This window comes from Priapulus caudatus, unplaced genomic scaffold, assembly GCF_000485595.1.
Source record: "Priapulus caudatus unplaced genomic scaffold, Priapulus_caudatus-5.0.1 Scaffold139, whole genome shotgun sequence".
NCBI lineage: Eukaryota > Metazoa > Priapulida > Priapulimorpha > Priapulimorphida > Priapulidae > Priapulus > Priapulus caudatus.
In genome coordinates this window covers 132,126-156,377 of record NW_014577200.1, presented here as the reverse complement: position 1 = coordinate 156,377, position 24,252 = coordinate 132,126, and the positions used below count along the sequence as shown (strand labels likewise).

The following is a 24,252-nucleotide window of genomic DNA, read 5'->3' as shown; positions in this document are numbered from 1 at the left end:
CCAGTTCGAGCGCCTCTGCACGTGAAATCGCCACCCAGGTGGATGGTTTGTCGGGGCCAAACAAGGCAGAAGTTTTGGAGGATAAGATCGCAGCTGTTTTAGCTTCTCAGCGTCCTTTCATCAGTCGGTCGTAAAACTACCATACCAGGGATTTTGCTTCTGCATGGTAACTCTTTACCAGTATGATTTCCGGCATCGGTCCTATCGAGCCTATCCTTCAGCCTTCGCACAATGTCAGCGTAGCAAGCTTGTAATTGCCAATAAACACACCTCCACCATGGAGGTGCGTCTTGCGGAGACCGTATATCCTGTAGGGAATTTTCTGCAGATTGAATCGACGCTATCGAGTTTCACTCGCAGCCCAAAATCACGCTTAGGTTGAACATACGTCCACCGCAGCAACAAAATTTGCCGTTTTGCTCATTTGATCCCCTCACAATTGAGGATCAGGTTCGCAATTGGTAGCAGAGTGTTGACGTGGCGTTGCGTTGATGTCCATTCTCGCTCGTAGGTTCATGGTTACTGGGTGCGGTAGATGAAAATCTCCTCGAAGCCGACTTTAGATCAAAGGGTGAACTAACAAACTGTGGGTGAAAAGCGAAGTCCATTGATGCTATGGAGGTGTCCTGGTCTAACACCGAGAAACGATTCTCAGAGGAAAGCATGAAGCTGTGAAATGTGAATGATGCCACGTTTGGCATATCACACTTCGAGCATATCCAGGACATGTCGGACTTTTCCAATTCGCTTAAACGGGATGAGCAGTATTCAAGACATGAGTTGTGATACCATATATCACAATTATCGCAGCATATGGCACGATGGGACCAGGATGCATTCCGTTCGCAGTAGCCACATGGGTAACATGATGCAAGCTTAGGTGGTCCGGGGTTTTCAGCGATATCGCCCGCGAGAAGCAGCAGCAACAGCAATGTAGCTAGGGCCACATGCTTTGACGTACTTGATCGTTTTTGAAGAATAAACAATAATAAACCCGGCTTAAACTGAGTCACACGCAAAGTTACAGCCAGAAAGTTCAAGCCCTGATACGCTGCTGGCAATGTAGAGTGAGAAGAGTCCTGACTGAATGTTAGTGTATCATCAATAGTTGGGGGTTTGAGCCTCCCCAAAGCTAAAAACATCAAAACTGATCTGATGTTCAACATTTTCAGATGTAAACAACTAAGATGGCGGCTGGAAGTAGACTTTCCAAAATGGCTGACGTTTTGGAACTTGTTGGCAGGAAGTTCAATTCAATTGTAGGATAACAGCATATAAGTTCATAGATTTATCAGTATTTGTTGATCAGCAGATCCCTGGTGTGTTCATCTGTAGTATATTCAGGCTTCAAGTGAAGAGTTGTAGAGAATTTAGTCAAAAATTGTAGAATTGGCCGAGAAAGACAATTTCACGTCCTCACTGCTCAGCTACAGTGCATCTCTCCCTAGATGATGCTAGTGTCTCGAGGTCTTTCTGATTAAGAGATATGCATTTAAGGTGACACCATTTACAGCAGATGTCGCAAAAGATGGCTTGTTGGTTAGTTTTACATGGATTGTTACAGTGTGCACATGGATAATTAATCATAATCAAGATAAATATCGGGGGCCGTTGTCAGAAACAAAATTAGTCTTAACATTAGTCTTAATATTAACTTCCACTCGTAAACCGTTGACAGAAACATCTTGATGTTACGAGAACGAAAAATCCTCGGAAATTTCCTCCTAACAGTAACATTACGAGAGCCCAGACCCTCTCGTAACTTTAATGTTAAGATGAAAATAACACATTTAGATTAATAATTACAATTATTGTGATATTAGATTGTATATTAATGAGTAATGTGTGTTTTTCTTGAAAAACACGTCACAAACATTAATTATCTACCGTTCGTAAAACAAAACAAAACATTTACAAATGGCGTTTGATATTTTTCCACTTGTTTTAAATACTCTGCACTGACCACGACTCTCGCGTCTCGTGTTACAGTAAGAGAATTTGTCTTGTTGTGCAGAATAAATTCAAGACCGTGTCATTTTTCATCAAATATTATTTATATGTGGTTAGCCATCATAATATCAAGATGCATAAATTACTATCATGTACAATAAATGTGTATGAATTTGAATTTTGTGATCGATTCTCATCCAATCAGCAGCCTTGTGGCATCAAATTATGAAGTTCCTGTTATCGTGAGTTTTCTAATAGCTGCGATGTGTTTCTGTCAACGCTCCTCTCATAACATTAACATTAGTCGTAAGTGTTATCTTAGAGACTTACCTTCAGATGCCGAGCCGTTTTGGCGGGGCTATCCTATAGCATTTTTGTAAGGTCTTGATCGTTATTAATTTGAATTATTTCAGATGCTTCAGTTTTTCTGGTCAGGATCTGGCCATTTCTGGTCCGCTTCGCTCTTTTACTCTTCTTGAAACTTGAAACTTGAGCCTCCAAGGGCCTTGTCCAGAGGAACCTGTAGCCTTTTTAGCTCATCTGACATAGTCGGATGTAGACCGAATAATTCTGTCCCATATAACCTTTTTATATTTTGGTGAGGGTTATATTGGGGTTATATTTGGTTCCAATAACCATCACCAAAATATAAAAAAGGTTATATGGGACAGAATTATTCGGTCTAAGTCAGATGCAGCTTGTAGAATCGCATGAGCGTCGTGGCGTCGTCAACAGTTGGGCACAAATCTAAACGGTCTCGACGTACGTCACGATATTCGCGGGCGTGGGGGCGGGGGTAATCGAAACGAGTTTGGATGTTGAGCTGGGGTCAAAGACAGCAAGGTCAAGAGGTGTAAAGAAGGAAGAACATTGCCTCCTTAACTTAAGGTATAGGAGGTAATGCAGAATTGCAGCACAAATCTAAATGGCTCGCACCTAGGCTCGCTGATAGTCGGATTGTATAGCATCATGGTAGGAAAAACCATCACGTGCCGAAAATGTGGAGGTCAAAGGTCAATGGGCACAGGCTGCAGATTTTAGACATTTTCTGAGGACATGGTCTGACAGAGCGATTGAAAAATTTTTTGTTTCAGCGGTGACCTAGCATTTTTATGCTTTATTGAAAGGACCATGAAGTTACTTTCGCTGACATGCGAAGAGTAAGTGTCGTATAACCTTTGGACCCTCAAGAGGAGGGTTAAACATTGATTTGTTGACTGTTAACAAAGGACTGAACTGCTTTTGCTATTATTAGAGCCCATACCTGTGTAAATGTGAGGCTACAGTTGCACAGTTTAATTGCAAGGGCAAATGTTTGTTGAACAAGGTTTATGCTCCTTAAATCATATTATTTTCTAAAGCAGTCTGTCTATAGCACCTTGAAGGCTGAATCAGTGAATGCTCGTATGGGTAGGCAAAAACACGGGGCAGCCCATGGCTGGCACGCTTCTAATCATAATTGTTGCCTGCCAACCTACAATGCACATGTGTCTGCAATGCATATAGAGATTAGGTGGGTGCAAAAGTGTAGCTGATATATTTGTTCGAATTGGCTACGAAAGTCAAACAAGAATAAAGAAGACTTATGTATAAGACGTCTTGCTATGCACAAATGAATTTATCAGCAGAACACCAGACACCAGATGAGCCCTGTCGCCCTGCGGCACTTGTTCTTTTTTTAGTGACAGGCACTTTGAGAACAGTCGTCTTCTGGTTTCTGTTAGGCTCTCATTGATAAATATTTTGTCTGTGGAGGTGAAGCCAATTTTATCGAGTGTCGGTGCAAGTTTTCTATGTTCATATATTTTGTCTCTCAAGTTTCGAGTTGTGAATTTTGCAATGATTGATGCCTGATGGCGGGGTTCTAGAGTTGTGTTGTCTTCCAGTTTGATTTTAATATTCATGGCACTAGTCACATTAATTATTAGCGCATCAGTGCTTTCTACACTATTGGAGGGGATTCCCTAACCATGTGACATTCAGCTATATAAAATAATTCCCTGTCTCACGCCGTCAACAGCGCCGCAAGCTGTCATTATTGTTTACTTGCATCGGTCAGGAATGCCTGCGACTTTGACTTGGAGAATGACTAAAACCATGTCTGACGTGCAAAGCTATAAGTACAGCAGATAAGGTCTATGTCTCCCTGGGTACTGCCGGAACGTACCCTGGTAACTATCTGATATGGTTAAGGTTAGGGAGTAGGCGTAGGCGTAGGCGACTCCCTAGACTCATTAGATATTATATTATACTTATACTCGGCATATTAGATAGTTACCAGGGTACGTTCCGGCAGTACCCAGGGAGACATAGACCCTCTCAGCATAACTATATAATGAGAAGAGATATCGATACAAGGTAAAGTATGAGGGCAAGTGGGATGTACAACGCTACTTCTGATGTTATTTTTATTCAGTATCATGTAATAGATCATAGGTAAACTAGGCCGGCATGGAAATGTTGAATTTCTTGCGTTTCGAGCGAGTCATACTCCTCTATTATTATTATTAGGGACGCCAGCCACGCTCCTAAGCTGATGCCACCCGCTTACTAGCACTTACTGTGACTTAGCAGTACTGTTGGGGAGTTGATATCTCATTCAACTGTTAGCCGTAAATGATTATGCCTTGCGTATGACACAGGATGTTATATGTCAATATGCGTCAGCGTGTGACCTAAAATATAGCCATAGGTTTGCGCCTTCATAATCATATCCTAATCCTCGGTACATAATTCAAATCTTAGGCTTGTAAAGTAGGTGTTGAAGCCGGTGCGTCGCAGGCAGCATCTGTAACCGGTGAGTTGCGATGAGCATCAACTTCTGCGCGTCAGTGCTTGGCGCGCGCATCCACTGCGCTGCCGTCAGCTGCGACGGCTACGAGCCGGACAACTTGCTGCGGCGTCCCTCGCGAGGATTTCTCGCCGAACGCTTCGTGAGGCCGCCTGTCACGATCACGGTCACGCTCCCACTCAACGTTGACGTCAGCCACGTCGTCGTCACGACGACCGTTGGCGCGCAGACGACGACGGGACTTGAGATCCTCGCGGCGCATGGCGCGCCGGGGTCGCCCGCTGACCTCGAGGCGTGCCTCGACGGCGGCGAGATGCCGGATTGGCGGCAAGTGACGTTCGCCGTCGTCGCGCGCGCGTCGTCGCGTGTCGCAGAGTCCCCGCCGCCGTCGTCGTACGTTTTCGTAAATGCTCGCTTCCGCGAGACGAGGTCGGCGGGAGCGTTCGGGCGGGCGCTGCCGGTGGGCGGGACCGCGCGGCCGATGCGGCACCGCGACCCGGTCGTGCTCGCCAGGGCGCGCCATGTGGCGGTGCGCATCACGTCGACGGCAGCGGCGTGCGTGCCAGCACTCGGCAGCGTTGAGATCTGGGGCCAGCCGGCGGCGGGCACGGCCATGCAACTGGTGCGCGAACTCACTACCCTCCACCGCAGCCTGACATTGCGCCACGTTGCCACCACATGCTCACCAGGTGGCGCTAACACCCTCGCCGAAATCGCCTGCCCACCGCGTGACGTCGCGGGTGGCCCCGAACCGGACTGTGATGCAATACCGCCGGATTTTCTGGATGCGATTACCTTTGAGGTGATGTGAATAGTCCGTGCAAACTTGTAAGCATTTGACAGAAGTGCGAGCTGTTGTAACACGTGGTGATAAAAGTATCCTAGTATTCATTTGAGATGCATTTTATCCATTGCTGCGAAGTTATTGGTTCAGTTTCACACTGTTTTTGCATGTTGTACAAAAGTTATTAATTTGTTAAATTAATATGAATATGTAATTCTAGTTTCATGTGAATTTTTAGTTGTTCAAATTTTTTTTGAATTTGCAATGGACGTGCGAACGCGTTTTCACGTAACACGGTAAACTGCGACGAATCTTGGGTCGAAATAAGCGATGGTCCGGGGCCGTCAAATAATCAGGAGGACCATAAGATTTTCAAAGTCAATGGTCCGACGGACGATTGAACATTTTGGTCCCATTTTACGGTAAATTTCTTGCACGCCGCATTACCTTTAGAGAACAATTTGAAATTTAGGAGGACCATCTAAATTTCAAACTAGATGGTCCTGTGGACCATCACTTTTTTTCTCCTGATTTCTACCCCTGAATCTCTCTCGTCATCGTTCCGGTAGGTGATGTCCCTTCCGGTGCTCCTCCCGTCGGGTCACACTGTGGACAGACGCACGCTGGAGCGGCACGCCGCGGAGGAGGAGCGGTGGGGGCGTCCGCCAAGTGACCCGTTCACGGGCGTGCGTTTCTCCCGCGCTGCCGCGTCGCTGCCCAACACACCGCTAAAGGCGAGGATCGACGCGTTCCTGCTGCGACGTCCGGATGTGGGCCGGCGCGTCGGACGCACAAGCGGCCGGGCGACGCATCACGGAGCAGCGTTCGCCGATTGTCGCCCGGACGCTCCGCCTACCTCCGCGGTCGGGGTCGGAATCCCGGAAGAGAGACGCGCGGGTCGGAAGAGACAGAGCACGGACGATTCCGCGGGGATGTTCGTATACAATGCATCGCCGACCGTGCTACGTCGCAGCACATCAGCACGATTGCTGCAAAGCGAATCGTCACCTGTGACTAGTGAAGCGAGAGCGGGCTCCGGCCATAGACTGACGCCTCAACAGGGTGATAGTCACGACAGCTGTGTTTCCAAGGAAAATACGGTGCGAGACGACGACCGTCCCAGTCTAGATTCCGTTTTGAGCGCAACGCTCAATTCTCTACCGTCTTTTCGTCTGAGAACGAAAACGAGCGAAGAAGACGACGTAACAATGTGTAGTAGGTGTCGACAGCAGAGCGGCGTGTTCTACAGACCTCCGTGCGGACACAGTTTCTGCCGCTCGTGTCTACTGAAGGATAAGCACGTCGCAAAAGTCTGTGATAGATGTGAAGCAACGTTCACTGCAAAGGATTTCACAAGAGTTCATGTGTGAATTACAGATTTCTGGTTCCCACTTTCATGAGCTGCTATCTGTGATTTGTTGTTAGATCTGTAAATACTGCCTTGTGTGTAGTCTTTATTTACCAGTGTTAAATAATTGTGGCATTTTTGTGTTTGAGTGACCGACCATGTGTGGTGGTTATTAATCATTATTATTAATTTGACCTTGTTATTAATATTATAAGGTATTGACATGGGTATCGCTCCTTACGAAAAGCAAACAACGTGTAAATTGTGTTATAACTATATATATAGAAATTTGGTATTTATGTCGATAATACTACAATTTATCATTATACTAAACTATCTCCCAGTTTACCTCCCTCCCTTCAGGCAAACATACCCAAGACAATGACAAAATGTAAAATAAAAAACAAAATTTAGAAGTGAGTGCAAAACAATATTTTACCACTATACATAATTACAACAAATGCTGCATCATTACCGAGGAAAGTAAGTTATTTACAAGCATTATTATAAACAGCTGGATCATGTTCATGAAATGCTTCTTGACCACGTTCTCCCTTCAATCTCAATAATGTCACATGTTCTTCCGTCGCATTTTCATATGGTCTTCATATATATCAGGAGTTAATGAGACAAAGTATATATATGTTTATATATATATGTATAAACTGCTGTTTATTACGCCTATTGCCCATATATTATTTTGTACAGATGTAAATTAGAGCTCTGCCTGTTTTGTTCTGCTCATTTCGTTTGTTCATTTTTGTTTAGTTTTTTGTTCACCTTTGTTCAGTTTTCTTGTTCATGTTTTGATCATTTTGCTCATTTTCGCTGGCATGCCCCCCCCCCCTACTCTATTACCTTATTATTAAAACTGCTAGCCACTTTCCTACTAATCGGACTACGTCACCTTCTCTATATGTCCCCTATCTACGCAACTACGTTACACTGGCTTGCATATGTATAACATGTTTGCGCCGTCGCTAAACTACAAGACGACGTAATTCACCAAATTTTATTGTCCATGCAGGCCTCAGCATTTGCATCCACCAGTACGTAAAATGCGAAAGTCATTCCCGGAAATTTAATTGGTCGTCCAGCTGGTAGGTGGTGTGGCCTTAACGTAGGTAACGAGTCGTCTGTGTTTAGCTGTAGCCGCTCCCCATTCAAATCCACATGCCTATTAACAGAATGCATAAGTAGAATGTTTCGACCTCAAAACACCCCTCTACAGACAATTTCAAGAAATTTAGAGCATTACATTTTTAGCATTCATAGATAAATCAAGCTCATCGGAACGAATCAATAGTTGTCGTTGTATTGCGAAATGTATATATGTGCGCATATAAGAAAATGTGCGTTTTCAACGTTTTCCCTCAATAGAGGGCGACACTAAGTGATATTTTACAATGATTAATAAAATCGCAGGTACCGTGACGTTAGGCTGTTTCCGTGAGGGCTGAGCAGGTACTGATGAACAGTAAGGTTGCCTACGTGCTGCTGCTGTAGCAATTCCAGTGCAATCGCATGCGTACGCAAATTGAGGGCAAACACTGTCATTGACCCTTTGCTATATGCAGACCTGTATTGAGGCACATGTAACTGTAAGAACCAGATGCATCAACATAACGACGAAATGCGACTAATAAATGTGATTCATTACAACCACGATCATTCAACATAACACAGGCATGTGCACACATTGCTAGTGTGTTTCTTACCAACACTGAACTATCCATTAGAAGAACATGGGAAAGCTCATTGTACGTCTACATGCCCGTAGCACTGCTGCCACTCAGGATTATTACAAAAAAAGTATAAAATCTGTCCAGAAAAAAAAGTATCAAAATTGTCTAAAAAAGTATTAAAAAAGTATAAATTTGTATCAACCTACCATGATTTGTAGTCACTTGTTATACCCTATACCTTATTATCGAATACATTATAGCCTATGTGCAGCATGTAAACAAGCTTCAGGAATGATGTGTGCAATGTCTTGAGGAGCTGTCTCTTGTACCCTCAGTTTGGAATATGCAATGCAGTGCCTTGGCCAGAAAGGTCTGAGGTGGTAAATTTTTGTGTGGTGTTTGCGTGTTTCAAGATCCTAGCAAAACAAGGAGTGCATGTGCTTAGCCAGTTAGGGGGGTCCGGGGTCCACAACATTTTTTTTGGTAAAAATGGTGCAATTTGGTGCATTCTAAGCTATTCTGGACACATTGTATGAGACTCTTGAATATCTTTTTCTAGTTGCCAAAAGTTTCGTGAGCGAGGCGGTTTTTTGGACAGTGTGGCGGCCCGCCTCGCTCGTGTCAATGCAGGGGAAACACTGCAATACTCTGTCATTTAGTCACTGACAGCAGAGAGCTGAGAGCAAAAACACTCCACTGAACAGAGCACACCATCCCTTCTGCAACAAGACTAGCAAAGCACATCTTTAACCTCATCAAATATAGTGTACCTAAATGTAAGTCCGAAGACCTTTGACCATCTTTGGCAAAAAAAGTATTTAAAGGTATTTTTGCATGAAAAAAGTATAAAAAGTATATTTTCTGAAAAAAAAGTATAAAGTGGCAGCACGGCCATAGAATTGGTCAGGCAGATATAGTTTGGTTGAACACCTACACAAGAATTCACAACTGTGCCGTTAAGTACCTACCTTCGGTAGTTTGTACAATGTGCGTATAATCTCAAGTGGCTCAGTTCTGGAGACGAAGATATCTTCAATACTGTGTTTCCGATAAGAGTCTTGTATACGTAAGACAGCCAATAATCCTACAAAAAAGTTGATAATGCTCACCTGTCTGACTGGACTGTTATTTTACTCCTGGTTAACAGCTTTTGCTCAACTTTCTTAATTCTGAATGCAAAGTAAATGTAACTTTCAATGTCAGCATGGGAAATTCGCCCAGTTTGACATGTAAGTGGTCCAACGATTACATGTCAGCAAATGCAGCATCATTTAGACAGTTAAGTAGTCAGAGCGATTTTGATAACATAATAATAATAATAATAATATTAATAATGATAATAATAATAATGCATATACACTCTTAATAATAAGGATTGACATGAGTGACCATATTACTGGTGTTGGGTTCAGCTCTTTGTCGATCAAGGCATAGTGTCCATCGTAAAATGTCTGTCTGATCACAACATCTATACCCATCTGAGCTGCCAGGCCCAACTTGTCCAGCCACCTAAATTCAGAGTTACGAAAAGGCAGACACATTATTCTTATCACTAATACTAATCATTAATCCCTATCAATTACCCATTACCTTTGCCATGGTCCTTTTAACTACAATACAGGGGGGCAGCCGATACAAGGTCCGATAGACCGAAGGTCCGATAGACCGAAGGTCCGATAGACCGAACATTGCAAAGGGTTAGAGTTAGGGTTAGGGCATATATATGGTTTATAGTGGCATCATATGATTTATAATGGCATCGGTGGATGTGAGGCATATTCACGTTCGAATACGGCATCAGTGGAGCTCAAGGGGTCGTTGTCGTATCAGGTACTACAGATATGTACCTGAGGTACATTTATGTATACACAAAGTGTACCAGACTTGTACTACAGAAGTGTACCCTAACCCTAACCCTAGCCCTAGCCCTAACCCTAACCCTAACCCTAAACATACCTCATATAAAAATATAAACATAATACTAAACAACCGAAAACTACCTCGGGTACATATCTGTAGTACCTGATACGACAACGACCCCATCTGCATCAGTGGATGTCCGGATGCGTATTCTGGAGGCTAGGCGACCGATTCCGGACGTGTAACCACTGCGTATTCGAATAAACCTTCGGTCTATCGGACCTTCGGTCTATAGGACTGTAACCACAATACAGATATGGGCAGAGGTTGGCCTACATATTTGCACGATGTCATACATCATTCGGGTCCTTGTACACTCTATATCATTAACTCTCTCTCTCTGTCTCCATATATATATATATATATATATATCCCTCTCCCTTACCCTCTCCCCATTCTCTCTCTCCTCTCCCTCGCCCTCTCCCCTTTCTCTTGCTCTTGTTTCTCCTTGCGAGCGGTCACTCACATAAAGCCAGCTACGTAGGTGTCTGACAGACCCTTGGCTCCACCTCCCCACGCAGACCCGGTTTCACCCAGCCACAGGGGCCGTGCGGGCACAGCCTCTTTGGCAGCCTGCCAAGTAAAGTACCAGTGGTGAAGGATGGCATATCAACAGGTATTAACTTACTGTTGAGCAACAGCAAGTTCTGTTGTGTGTCAATCACAGACAACATTAGTAGATAGGCATTGGGATTTTGATTCTATATCTATCGAGAGTGCATTTATTGATTCATTTCAACTTTATAAAATGGCAACATCAAGTCAGCAGTCATATTTCTAGACAGAATTACTAAGTTTTTACCTTTTTACAATTAGATCTTTTGATAAATAGCATAAACAACACAAATATTGCATGTACATGCGAAATAAACTTTTACCTTATTAAACCTAATGTTTTTACACACCTCCACAAATTCACTGAGTTGACCTTTCAGAAAATTTAAAACAGATGGGTCTGTAAAATTATCTAATGTTGCAGTTCTTCCATCAACATAGTACCTGGAATGTAATACCTAATATATGTTCATGTAGTTCATTTTTAAGTATTTTCATCCTACAATATGTCAAATAAATGGAGTTATTTCCTATAACAACTTGCAATTGAATGCCTACCAGTACCACGCTTTGCAGTAAACACCGAGGATATCAAACATGTATTATTACATTGCAATATTTACGACAAAATTTGAATTAGTAGATGCGTTTCTTATCACATGAAAGTACTTACTGATGCATAGTCACAGCACTTACGACATCGCCAGACAGGTAAAGAAAGCTGGAAATGCAAAAAAATACAATTGTTTACAAGTCGACGTCAAATTACACCGAAAAAACAAGAATCCAATAGGTAAATATCAATTTTGCAACTATAGAAATAATATATTAGATAATCTGTGTGTATCTAGTACATTATTTGTATCATGGCTTCTACACCATAAATTCTATTACACTATTCAACAGGGGGAGCCACTGTATTAAACTAGCTACATTAGAGCTCTGATTAGAGCAAGGAGCAGTATACAAGAGTCCATAATAGAGACTTTATTATGGACTCTTGATATATAGACAGGTACAGGGGCGGATCTAGCTTTCAGGAGACGGGGGGCTTGATATTTGCGTGAAGGCGTGCCAAAGGCACGCGGTGCCAGGGTACCCCCATTTTACTAGTATCATAACATTAGTCAGTGGCTGAACGGAGTGGTGGCCCCCCTAACCTCTAGATCCGCCATTGACGTATATAGTTACATATTGCATCCTTGTATTAGACAGGCCTTTATTAACATGCTGCGTGACCACACATCACCTGTCTATTCTACTTGCATAGCTTCACGGATGCAGATGATGAACATGTCATTTCTTACTCTTGTAGGACTGCAATCAGAATTATATGAATACGATCTCAGAAAATTACTTCTTTAGGTATTTCAGTGACTTTTTCTTGGACCTGGTTACATCTGGCCCAACAATGTGACTGCTCTGGAGAGTTGGACTTTGCTTCAGTATTCTGGATAGCATACGGAAATCCATTGCCAAGTCCTTGCTGCTCACAGTACGATTAACTGCATGCTTCAAGCTATCCGGTTCTGTGGGAGAAAAACAATGTATCTAAATTGATTAACAAGCAGTTTGAACAACCACCACACGTTATCATTGAGTACGTTTGATGTACATTGCTCCCAATTGCCTGCATGCTGTGTGATGCCACCCAAAGAGTGTGATTACCTGCATAGTCCTAGATGCAATGAAAGTGTCAATGACACTGTAGCTCACCTTGGGTGTGATAGAAGAGGGAGGGGAGATCTAGATAAAGCAAGAGTATATATGGGAGAACTCCCATTATATAGCATATTTCCCATTATATACTCTTGATAATGATATATGCATAAGTTTTGATGCGAAAATAAATGTTTCAGATTTGAAAGTCTGAAATCTTGACCAGAGATGGTGCTATGCCTAAATGATCGCCATTTTGGTTTTCGAATATCGCGCAAATAAAAACAATAAAATATTCCAGTCAAATTACTGTAATGAAGAATCTAAAACACAATATTACACGTATATAGGTATGATTGTAGAGTTGTTGACCAATTAGACGAAATAAACGTAATAGGACGTTGTCATCTCTCCCATAGTAGTAACAACTGTTTTGGGGCTGGCCGCTGGCCCTACACATTCACATACCAAAATTTAACAAAATCAAATGAATTTAGATGGGCATTTTCATTTTTGCCAAAAAGTGGGCGTGGCTCGAAAGTAGGTCGACTGGCGTGCTCCAAAATAGGAAGTTCAGATATCTCCCATAGGAGTAACAACTGTATTCAATTTGAAACATGTGGGTCAAACGGTTCTTGAGTTATCGTTGACCGTAGGCAGACACTGAAATGCATAGTAAAATTGCCAAAAACTACCTAATTTGCATAATTACAAAAAAAATCAAAACCTGTGTGATATGTTTTGGGGCCAGTCGTTATTCATTCACATACTAGAAATGAGCAAAATCCGTTGAACATGAACTGACTTGTGGCCATTTCCATTTTTGCCAAAAAGTGAACCTCAAAATAGGACGTTCAACCCTCTCCCATAGGAGTAACAACTATATGCAATTTGAAACATGTGGGTCAAATGGTTCTTGAGTTATCGTTGACCGTAGCCAAATGTTGACGGACGGACGGACGGACGTACGACGGACGACACCCCATGGCAATAGCTCTTCTTGACGATGTCAAGGCGAGCTAAAAATGTAACACAACTAGAGAAACCCTCATCTTGTTGGGTTACATTATTGTATCTGCATACACACAAGTAACCACCAAACTGCCTGCCACATATGCTAGCATGGATTCACGCACACATGGACGCGCGCACGGCCACGTAGGTACTTTCGCACACATGCATGCCCAAACGCTCAGATGCTCACATCGCCATCTGATCCAAGAGGATCCATCAGTGCTTCATCTCGCCCCTTCTTGGAATCAATGCCAGAAAACGAGTGGACAAAACGCGATGCAGGCATTTATGAGCACTTAACATCTCCATTTTACTTGTGATTTCCAAAGTTTAGTGTTCAATAGACACTGAAAAATTGCCGTACGAAGCACTGAAATGCACGACTGGACCCTATACAGCTCTCCGCTATGCCCTCTTCTAGCTGGTGCTTGTTGCCCCCACGGCCCCGCCTGGTAGGTTACACTTGGATGGGTCAAAGATTCATGCACATTGCCGCAGACACTAAGTCACATACACTGCACGCACACACGCACGCACGCATGCACACACTCATACGCGCACATGTATGGAGCAGGAACAGCAACAACAACAAACACTCCATCTCGTGTCAGCATCCCTCCACAAAGGAGGCAAAATGGCAAAATGAGCTTACGCAGTATATGCGCATGCTACGTGAAGCCTTGCTAATACATGGGCTCAATATTCTGTTAGAATCAAATCTCTAGGCTTCCTATCCGTCACTTGTCCGGCTTCTAACGAAGTCATTACCAGACTGCTTATTTGATTTTGCGGAGATGTGCGGGGCTTCTTCTAATGAATTCGCTGAGGGAAGAATGAAGAGAAGCACCACGCCACACAACGTGGGCAACCCATGCGGATGCACGACCAGCAAACGTCTTAATCTCCGGCGAGCGTGTTTCCCTTGAATGGCTTCTTTTCGCAAATGTAGCGTAGCAGGTTTCCACTGTGTGCGTAGCAGGTGTGGGGCTTTATTCGGAGGTGTGCGTTTGACGGCTGGGTTGTCTGCGATTAAAAGCTAGCTAGTGCTGCAGTTATGCTACATGGCAGCGTAATTCTATCAGGAATTACTATAAACAAAACGTGTTTTCATTCACCCGGTTGCCTGGTTCTATATATTATATATATATATATATATAAAAATATAAATTTATCTTCAATGTATTATTAGTAATTGAAAGTGTCATATGAGCACTGTAGTCTGCACCACAAAGAGGACACAAATGAGTCTGAGTTGAAGAAGAAGTCAGTTTTTAATTAAGCAACCATCAACATATCATTATAGAAACGATTGCCATCTGTATACTTCGCAATAATAATTTATAGAACCCGCGCTAACCCGCTTTGTAGGCTGATTGGCGTTTTGAATAAATAGGTTCATGCTCGCGTTCCCGACCATGTTTTGTAAATCTTCTACTCTAATCATAGACGTTTTATCGGCACGGGTGGAGAGGAGAATACCATTTTGCATTAATGCGATCATTGTCAATGAAATCTTGTAAAACGAACTCAGACAAGAGTGACACCACAGACTGTTTGTGTCTATATAATTTATGCTATTATACATTGCCAAAACCCTACCATAATTTGCATAATTTTTTTTTAAATATCAAAACTTCTAGCCTTATCATTCAGCATACGCAACAAGCTTGCGCAGAAGCGGACAGCGGCTCACCTGAACGCGCAAGTGTTCTGATGCTAAAACTCACTGGCCAAAACGAATGAAGAGCACCCTCCCATTAACCGCATTCGTCGCTTCAGAGCATGATCTAGGATACTACAATACAGATCTAAAAATCTATGATAGCTAGGCATTGCATTAACCGGTAGTAGCAGTAATAAGAGTTACAGTCCTGCTGTAACTTTGAATGATCCTTCGGCAGTGATATAACATTTATAATGGATATGCGTCGATGGCGGCAGAGCGTGTGGGTGGTGGTGGGGGAGAGTGGCGGAGGCGGCGCGGGATGGAGTGGGGCTTCTAAATAGCAAAGCAGTCTGGCCGCGAGATGGCGCGTGCAAGTGTCATCCAATAATCAAAGGATGGCATCACCTTCTTCGTGCGTGATTAACTCGCGTCATTGAAGTTGGGCTGAAATCCAAGTATATTCAGGAGGCGAGAATTTCGCTCAGCTGTGAGTTACACATCTGCATTGCAGGTTTGCCGAGGCTATAATTATGATTAGATAGTGCCAGTTCAGCGCCATGCGTATGTACGCGTGACAGGAGGGCTGCCCCATGTTTTGCCTACGACACCGGAGCTATGATCAGGGGTTTCATTTGTACAGGTGCTGCGTTTCACGGGTGAGCAGTCAGGGGTGCTAATACAGGACTGCTTTAGAAATAATTGATTTTAAGCGAGGCGTAAACCTTGTCAACAAACAATTGCCTTTGCAATTGAACCTGCTGCAACTGTAGCCTCACAAGTCCACAATAGCAAAAGCCAGCTTCCAGTTCCTTTTAGTAACAGTCAACAAACAATCCATGTTTTACACTTCTCTTTGAGGGGTCAAATAAATTTCCGACACTGTACTCTTCGCTGTCGACAGATAAGTACATTTCATGGTCCTTTCACATAAAGCCATAAAAATGCCTCAGGATCACCGCTGAAAAAAAAAAGTTTTCCATCGCCTCCGTCAACCATGTCCTCAGAAAATGTCTAAAATCTTGCCCTGTGCCCGCATTGATCTTTGACGGCTGTGACCTTCCAATTTTAGGGCACAGTTGATGGCTTTTACTTACCATGATGGCTATTACACGACTATCAGACGCTAGGTCTGAGCCGTTTGAATTGTCCGGCAATTCTGGCATTTCTCCTCTATACCTTTAAGTTAAGGATGGGAATGTTCCCCTTTCTTTTACACCACTTTGACACTCTTGACCTTTGACCCCCCATCATTCAGCCATCCCAACTCGTGTTGGACGCAGATCCCCCCAACGTCCGAATATCGTGACCGTACGTCGGCGTTAAGATTTGTGCCCAACTTAGTTGACGCGAGGCGACGCACAGCCGCACGCACGGGACGGACGATCATGCGATTCTAAAGCTGCTCTGACTATGTCAGATGAGTAACAACATGAGCAAAATCCGTTGAACCTGAACTGACTAATGGCAATTCCCATTTTTGCCAAAAAATTGCTGTGCCGTGCTTCAAAATAGGACGTTTAATATGGGAGCATAGCAGTAACAACTATACCCAATTTCAAACATGTGGGCCAAACGGTTCCTGAGTTATCGTTGACCGAAGCGAAATGTTGACGGACGGACGGACGGACGTACGACGACCCATGGCAATAGCTCAGCTTGACGATGTCAAGGTGAGCTAAAAATATAAATTTATTTATGTATATATACACACATATATAAATTTACATTTATGTATGTTTATACTAAATTCTCACCATTGCCTAGCTCAAAATCAGGATGATAACCTCTGTGCATTGTGTATGCTAGCAGTTGCATGGCATTTGATGGATCCCATCTTAGATGATTTCTCAGCAGAACATTCAGATCAAAAATCAGTTGCCACTCTACCACAGATGCAAATGTGTTGATGTTATCCCAGTCGTGCGCTGAAATCACGATTCAGAAGAAACACATTAGTGAGGCTGAGAAGGTCTATGTCTCCCAGGGTACTGCCGGAACGTACCCTGGGTACGGTCCGGTATACCAGAACGTACCCTGGTACTATCCAATATGCCGGACCGTACCTCACCTACTCCACTAACGAGTCTAGGGAGTCGCCTACGCCTACTCCCTAACCCTAACCATATCAAATAGTTACCAGGGTACGTTCCGGTATACCGGACCATACCCAGGGTACGTTCTGGCAGTACCCCGGGGCCTGGGGGACATAGACCCTATAAGCATTAGTGAGCAGGTATTACGCATGGTATTGTCTAGCTCTACCGGTGTAGCTGCTTCGCTCCCATTATACCTGTACTACTGTCCTACTGCGAAGGGGCTACATCGGTAGAATTAGGTATTGTCTTGATAGTCTTAGAATAAAATAAGTACAAGAAAATGTATTTAATATAAGCAAGTTTGGGCACAATTAAGGAATTTACCATAATATATTCAGGTTCAAAATATATATTCACTGATAGAATTATAATAATAATTGGTGAATCATTGCTGCACAAATCAAATTCTAAACTTTTTTTAGTTCGCTGTGGTGGTTGAGAAATAAGAGTTATTACAACTAATGGCTGTAGTATGAATTCAGTACCTGTACCATGAATATGTTAAAAACGTTTCCTAGTCATTTGATAATACCTAAATAAAGCCATTTCTTGAATGTTGCCATTACACCTAGTTACATGAATTTTACAGATCATTAATACCACACATTACGAAAGAAACGCATGCCAAGAAACATTTGTAGCATGGAATTTCGTAACATGAATCACGTTTTCTCCACTGACTCTTAATATATAACTGGAGATACCTTTCTACGATCAAAAGAAGTAGGTAATCTCTGGATCTGGCCAAATGGAATAACAATTATGAATGCAAAAAACACTGACAAACATATTGATTATTTAATTATAAAACACAGTGAAGGGAGTTTAGAGGAAGAATTAGTACCCTGTACCTGGAATACACTAGGGACAGTGCACCGATTGTGAATGTATATTCATGGGTGCAAGTAAACATTGGCAAACATTGATTATTATATTGATTATAGAAAAACCCTTTTGTCCCGAATATTTGATTTGTATAATAATTTTGTTTTGGTGGTCATAATTTACAAATTATATATATGCACGAATTTAAGTATGCGCGAATTGTAATGCAGGGTATTACTTTACCTAATTTTATTAGGTTATATATTATACACTCCTGATAAAATTATAACAGGTTATATCAGGAATACACGAGTATCAAATTTGCCCTTTTAAAATGGACATCTGATCACATCATATACACCCAAATATTTACCATATAAGCAGTTTTGAACAATACCCGCATTTCACAGTTTTCTGCTTTGAACTCCATTGAATCGTTCATTTTGCAAAGAATTCTGTTGTGACGAAATATCTTCGCATTTTGTCATTTTGCTGAGAAAATATCACAACAGCATGCCGACGTTTACACTAGTCACAAAAACGAAATGGCTTCAGCAGAGCATATATATCCCTCCCCTCCGTTTCCACACGGCTGCGTTATGGCCGACAGGGGCATGGGCGGTGGCTGTCTGTCACCTGTCACCTGTCATCGTGAAGTTACTGATGTTCTTTGGAGGCCGAATCTCGCCATATGAATCGAGCCAGCGCGTCTCTCTGGCGTCTTCATGACCCGTCTGCTCGCCGGTGCCACCATCCCCCGCGTCGCTGTCCTCACAATCCGTTTGCCCACCGGCGCCCCCACCCCCTGCATCACCGTCCTCACGAAAGATGAGAAAGTCCGAATAGGTTCCACCAAGTCGAAGGTACGCTGGTGACAATGCGTTGGCTAGACGTCGCAGTTTCGCCGATCTGCAATTGCATGAAGAGCGTGTCCATTAGAGCGGCGAGTCTATTCCCGTGCATCTAATGTGACGTCTGCAAAAACGCATGCATGCCACAGTTGCACGCAGGCTGAAACCCGCAGGCAGTCACCTGCTGCGACTCCTTCCAGCTGCCGCTAAGGTTCGACGCGGAACTAAGACACGACTGCATTCCAGCTAACGTTGCATATTACACATAATTGTAGCCGATAGGTGCACGTCTCATGTATGTGCGGTATAAGCATAACAATAACGTGCACACTACATGCATGCGTCGACCGGGGGGGGTTACGTCGTACTAGGGTTTCTTCCTTCATCATCACGTACACGCAAACATGGTACCGAGTACCACATGCACCAGCAGACAACTGGCACCTAAGTAATTAAGAAGCGAGCGGCTGTCTCCTCATTATAGCTGACAACCCACGTACAAGCGCATATTGTGCCATTGAGAAAGAGCGCATATTGTGCCATTGAGAAAGAGCGCAGATTGTAATTATGGTGCTACGGGTGTCAGGGATCGCCAATCAGCTACTAGTGAAGATAGAGACACGTGACAAACATGGATCTTTATGACTACTCATGCAGTGCATTATACCATCTTTTGTCTCTTGGCACATACCAGTTCTGGCAGGAGTGAGAGCTCTAGCATACGGAATCACACCGGATGCCGTAACAGCTAGAGATTTGCCTCAACGAAAGCTCGCTCCCTTTGTCTACTCGAGTCCACTCGGGTCTATATTTCTCCGGCTATAATTGTACTGTAGGGGGATACCGAGATGTTTGCTGTGCACATTGTGTGCATCTGTATATAGTGCGTGCATCTATAGTGAGTGCATCAGACTGCGAAATTCAGTAAGTACTTGCCACCTTAGACGTTCGAAAATGTATCACTATAGAGAGCCAGTAACCTGGTGCATCTTCCTTACAAGCACCTGCATCTTTCTCACATATTCTTTTTGTGCGAAAAGCCACACGAACTAACAATGACAGAAACGTGCCACTTATGCCCATCGAGTGAGCTACGAGTGCGAGATATAAAATTTTCCATGCGATTTTCCGTAATTGTTGCTTTACACATCACATGATATTCATGGGAATGGCGCTAACTCCGTCCGATTACAGAACGACCATGAAACGCGACCCATTATATCCTCACCGCTGCCGCTGTCCCCATTGTCCAACACACCCACTTACAAGCGCGGTCTTTGTTGGCAACAGCATTTATCGCATTAACAATCTCATTCAAACCCAATCCAGCGCGTGTGCTACCTACTCATGCAAGTGATACTTAGATAAAATCCCCATATTGTTCGTGTTTACCTAGGTAGTACAGAGCTAGGGGATTGGGTGATATTAGCCTTTTCTCAGTCGCCACGGCGGCCACTTCTAATTGGTAGATAATCTTCTGTTACCTGGTTCAGATTTCCGTGATATACATCTACCAGTTGTAAAGACAGCAGAGATAGCACTGAATTCAGAGGTAATGGGACAATAATCTTTTATATTTATAATGCATGCAAAGCATGTCTGGTGAGACCTACAGACCATATACGATGACAGAGATAGGTGCAAGCGAGCGTACTATAGTCTTCTATGCATTTTTAAATTGGATGGGCATACACTTGCCAAAAGTCAGCAAGCGACCCCGTGCACAGTTTGGTGTAGCCGTGTAAGAAAATATATATCACTTCATTAGCCAGTGTACATAATTGGGCAGATGAAGAAAAATATAACAACCACCCGCCTGCACACGGGCACTTAGGCCATTTCAATAACAAAATTATAGTAAATAAACACAAACTGTATATATACTACTAACGTCCTCATGTTTATGTATTCTCTACTGCCTCGTAATGCCACATAATTGCTATTGTAATCTTCTCATCTTTCTGGGAGTCTGTGCATAGTGACATGCATTCATTGAATTATGTGTTGCAGAGGAGCATTTCAACGACATTTAGGTGGAATTATTAGAAGATAGAGAATACATAAACATTAATATTTTGTAAGTAAACATATTTCGTGTTTATTTACCATCATTTTAATATTGAAAGTTCTAATAGCTCTAGTACTATAGCCCTTGTTGCCACAGGCACATGACTGTCATAGAGGAACATTTGAACGGTATTTACATGGCAATAAAGCGATAGAAAAGAGCACATAAACATTTAGCTCTAGTACTATAGCCCGCGTACAGTTGCCGCAGGGCTATAGAACATTCTATTACGAATGCTAGGGACCAACCCGCTGGTGCTGACTGGCGCTGCTGCAGCGCCACCAAAAATGGCCGTTTGAAGTTTGTAAATATAATGTGCGTTCACAAGAAATACTGCAAGCAGACCATTTCAACGATAGTTAGAGGTTTAATTTTAGTAGCTGATAGTGATATAACTTAAGACATATTCACTTCGGATAAGAGGCATTAATTGCCTACCACAGACGTTTTATAGCCGCGAGTAACTGTGAATAAGTTGATCCCTGGAATTCGTAATAGAATGTTCTATACTATAGCCCTGCGGCAACTGTACGCGGGCTATATAGTTATAGTACTAGAGCCTATAGAGCCTAGAGGCTAGACTAGAGCTAATAAACATTAAGATTTTGGTAGTAAATACAATTTGTATTTACCATCCTTAGATTATGGAAACGGCCCAAGTAAGTGCCTGTGACTATGAGTACCATAGCTCTAGTTACTAACTATAGCCCGCGTACGATTGCCGCTGGCACTAGCAGCCGCAACCGTATGTGGGTTATAGTTACTAGAGCTATGAGTACCACGGCACGAGTGAGGGTGCACAGGTACTTGGACCGATTCAATAATAAAATGATGGTTAATAAATACAACTTGTCAGTACTAGTTAGGCTGATAGGGTCTATGTCCCCCAGGGTACTGCCGGAACGTACCCTGGTAACTATCTAGCTGATATGGTTAGGGTTAGTGTTAGGGTTAGGGTTAGGGTAAGAGTTAGGGTTAGGGAGTAGGCGTAGGCGACACCCTAGACTCGTTAGTGGAGTAGGCGAGGTACGGTCCGGTATATTAGATAGTATAGTATTTAGTACCAGGGTACGTTCCGGCAGTACCCTGGGGGACATAGACCCTATCAGCACCAGTACCAGTACCAGTAATAGTCTTAATGTTTGATTCGACAGTGATATAGAGTGATATACACACTGTGATATACACAGTGATATACACTCTATATCACTGTGTATTTGTGCATGCACAATGGCGTGCGCGCTATGTGTTGCAGCGGTGTATTGGACGGTGTTGAAGTGAAGTTATTACAATATTAGGTCAAATCAAACATTAAGGCTATTACTGGTACTGGTACTGGTAGGTCTAGTACTGACAAGTTAATTGTATTTATTAACCATCATTTTATTATTGAAACGGTCCAAGTGTCTGTGTAAGGGTGGTGACTCAGTCTGTCCTAGACCTGTACCGACTACCGACGCCCCGGTACCTCGAAGTCAAAGGCCATTCCACTATATCAATTTACGCTAACAATTACACCTCACCACACAACGAGCAGCGAAGTGCCATTATTGCCGACACTCGTGTCGTACTACAATGTCTACACACAGTGATGAACCGACTGCCTACCTGACATCAAAGGTTCTCCATTCACGATTTATAAGGGACGCGCCCAAGGCTACACTCAGAAAGCGCTCGTCTACGCTGCGCTGCCCCGCCTCCGTCTCAACGCTAATTGATACCTTCCTGTGACCACTCACGCGAGCAGCAGGAACCAGCAACAATAACATAAAATACACCGAAGTCATTCTCATGCATATTGATTAATTCACTAATGATGTGATGAGCTTCTTTTGCGTCGCAATCTCTTGGCGATTCAATATATTCTCATGTTCACATCTGTAACACGGTGTGCTATTGGCTGATCGCGAAATAAATTATATCACCATGTTGATTCGTCAGTTGCACGACTAATCAACGACTAGTATAAATTACGAGGTAGGCCTAACTCTGTTTTACGGAATAGCTATATGGTACTGTGGTCCAATAGGAAAAATCCAAGTAAAATTTCTCAATATGTTATAATATTTTGGACTGTGAATTCCTTTGGACTCAGATGACCACCAGGGCCGTAGCCTGTGGGGGGGGGGGACAGCTGCACCTAGATTTTGAAGCAAAATTTAAAAAATAAATTGTTCTACTAAAAGAGAATTGTTGTAGTCAGAATGAAGGCTGTACGTGTACTCAAAAGTGCCTCAAATACCATCTCCTGCGATCTACATTTTCACAATTTTATATGATTACAAAATTTCGTAAAGGCGTTTTCAGTAATAATTAAGGGGGCTGTGTAGGGGTGCTCTATTTCTAGTGGCACATAAGCAATTATTATTAGCAAGTAGTAAATCTTCTGGAACATTAGGGGTTTAATGTTAAAATACATGCATAAACCAAGTATAAAGTATGCAAGTACGTGGTATAGTATTTTATAAATAAATAGCTTTTCTTTCATTTATTCATTCACTATTTCATTCATTCATTCGTCACATTTACGAACGCGTAACATATACAACGATAAACGTAAGAGATATTCTTCTAGTCGGTAAACAATATACACATTCTTTAATCTATCGGTACATTTCAATACGTAATACTGATTACGAATGATGGTAATTATCATAGGTTATGCGTTAACGAGTCATTCAGTGTCGCGCAATTACAACTGAAATGTGTCATTACTCTAACGTGTGTCGTATACCTTTCGAAAGTAAAAAAAAACCACCGATTTGCGAGCTTCTGTGGTTTCGTCTTAATTAAGATCGGAAATACGAAACCCGCACGCAAAACGAACACCGGCCGCCTCTTACTCTCTCCCACTCTCTCGCGTGCTCTCTCTCTCTCTCTCTCTCTCTCTCTCTCTCTCTCTCTCTCTCTCTCTCTCTCTCTCTCTCTCTCTCTCTCTCTCTCTTCGTCATATGTGGTCTCTCCTTAGACATACACTAGATAGACTATTATTCTATTGTCTAAATACAGACGATACTCTTGGTAATCTATCTCTAGGCCA

General features: G+C 42.9%; 2 protein-coding genes across 4 annotated transcripts; one reads left to right on the top strand and one right to left on the bottom strand.

Annotated features, from left to right (window-relative positions):
• Positions 1-4,335: 4,335 nt before the first annotated feature.
• Positions 4,336-7,182, top strand: LOC106806052 (RING finger protein 37-like). Its single transcript, XM_014807894.1, has 2 exons — positions 4,336-5,543; positions 6,095-7,182. Exons 1-2 carry the CDS (start codon positions 4,758-4,760, stop codon positions 6,893-6,895), a joined length of 1,587 nt encoding a protein of 528 aa, XP_014663380.1. The 5' UTR covers positions 4,336-4,757; the 3' UTR covers positions 6,896-7,182.
• A 105-nt stretch (positions 7,183-7,287) lies between these two features.
• LOC106806069 (heparanase-like) lies at positions 7,288-23,047 on the bottom strand. Of its 3 annotated transcripts, none has more exons than XM_014807911.1 (11): positions 22,821-23,047; positions 18,937-19,202; positions 17,127-17,297; positions 12,391-12,562; positions 11,707-11,754; positions 11,384-11,477; positions 10,945-11,051; positions 9,917-10,067; positions 9,527-9,642; positions 8,303-8,452; positions 7,288-8,050 (listed from the first exon to the last, which is right to left on the bottom strand). In XM_014807911.1, exons 1-11 carry the CDS (start codon positions 23,003-23,005, stop codon positions 7,876-7,878), a joined length of 1,635 nt encoding a protein of 544 aa, XP_014663397.1. In that variant the 5' UTR covers positions 23,006-23,047; the 3' UTR covers positions 7,288-7,875. The 3 variants fall into 3 exon arrangements, with proteins under 3 accessions (XP_014663397.1, XP_014663398.1, XP_014663400.1); XM_014807912.1 differs by having other exon boundaries at positions 9,956-10,067; XM_014807914.1 differs by lacking the exon at positions 18,937-19,202 and having other exon boundaries at positions 22,821-22,909.
• Between the last annotated feature and the right edge of the window lie 1,205 nt (positions 23,048-24,252).

Bases quoted from the DNA above. Each gene is read 5' to 3' on its own strand.
- LOC106806052 (XM_014807894.1), top strand. From the start codon at position 4,758: ATGAGCATCAACTTCTGCGCGTCAGTGCTTGGCGCGCGCATCCACTGC. The intron at 5,544-6,094 runs GTGATGTGAATA...TCGTTCCGGTAG, and splicing joins TGGATGCGATTACCTTTGAG to GTGATGTCCCTTCCGGTGCT.
- LOC106806069 (XM_014807911.1), bottom strand. From the start codon at position 23,005: ATGAGAATGACTTCGGTGTATTTTATGTTATTGTTGCTGGTTCCTGCT. The intron at 8,453-9,526 runs GTAGGTACTTAA...GCCTCAATACAG, and splicing joins CATTGTACAAACTACCGAAG to GTCTGCATATAGCAAAGGGT. The intron at 8,051-8,302 runs GTACCTGCGATT...TTCTGTTAATAG, and splicing joins GGAAACAGCCTAACGTCACG to GCATGTGGATTTGAATGGGG.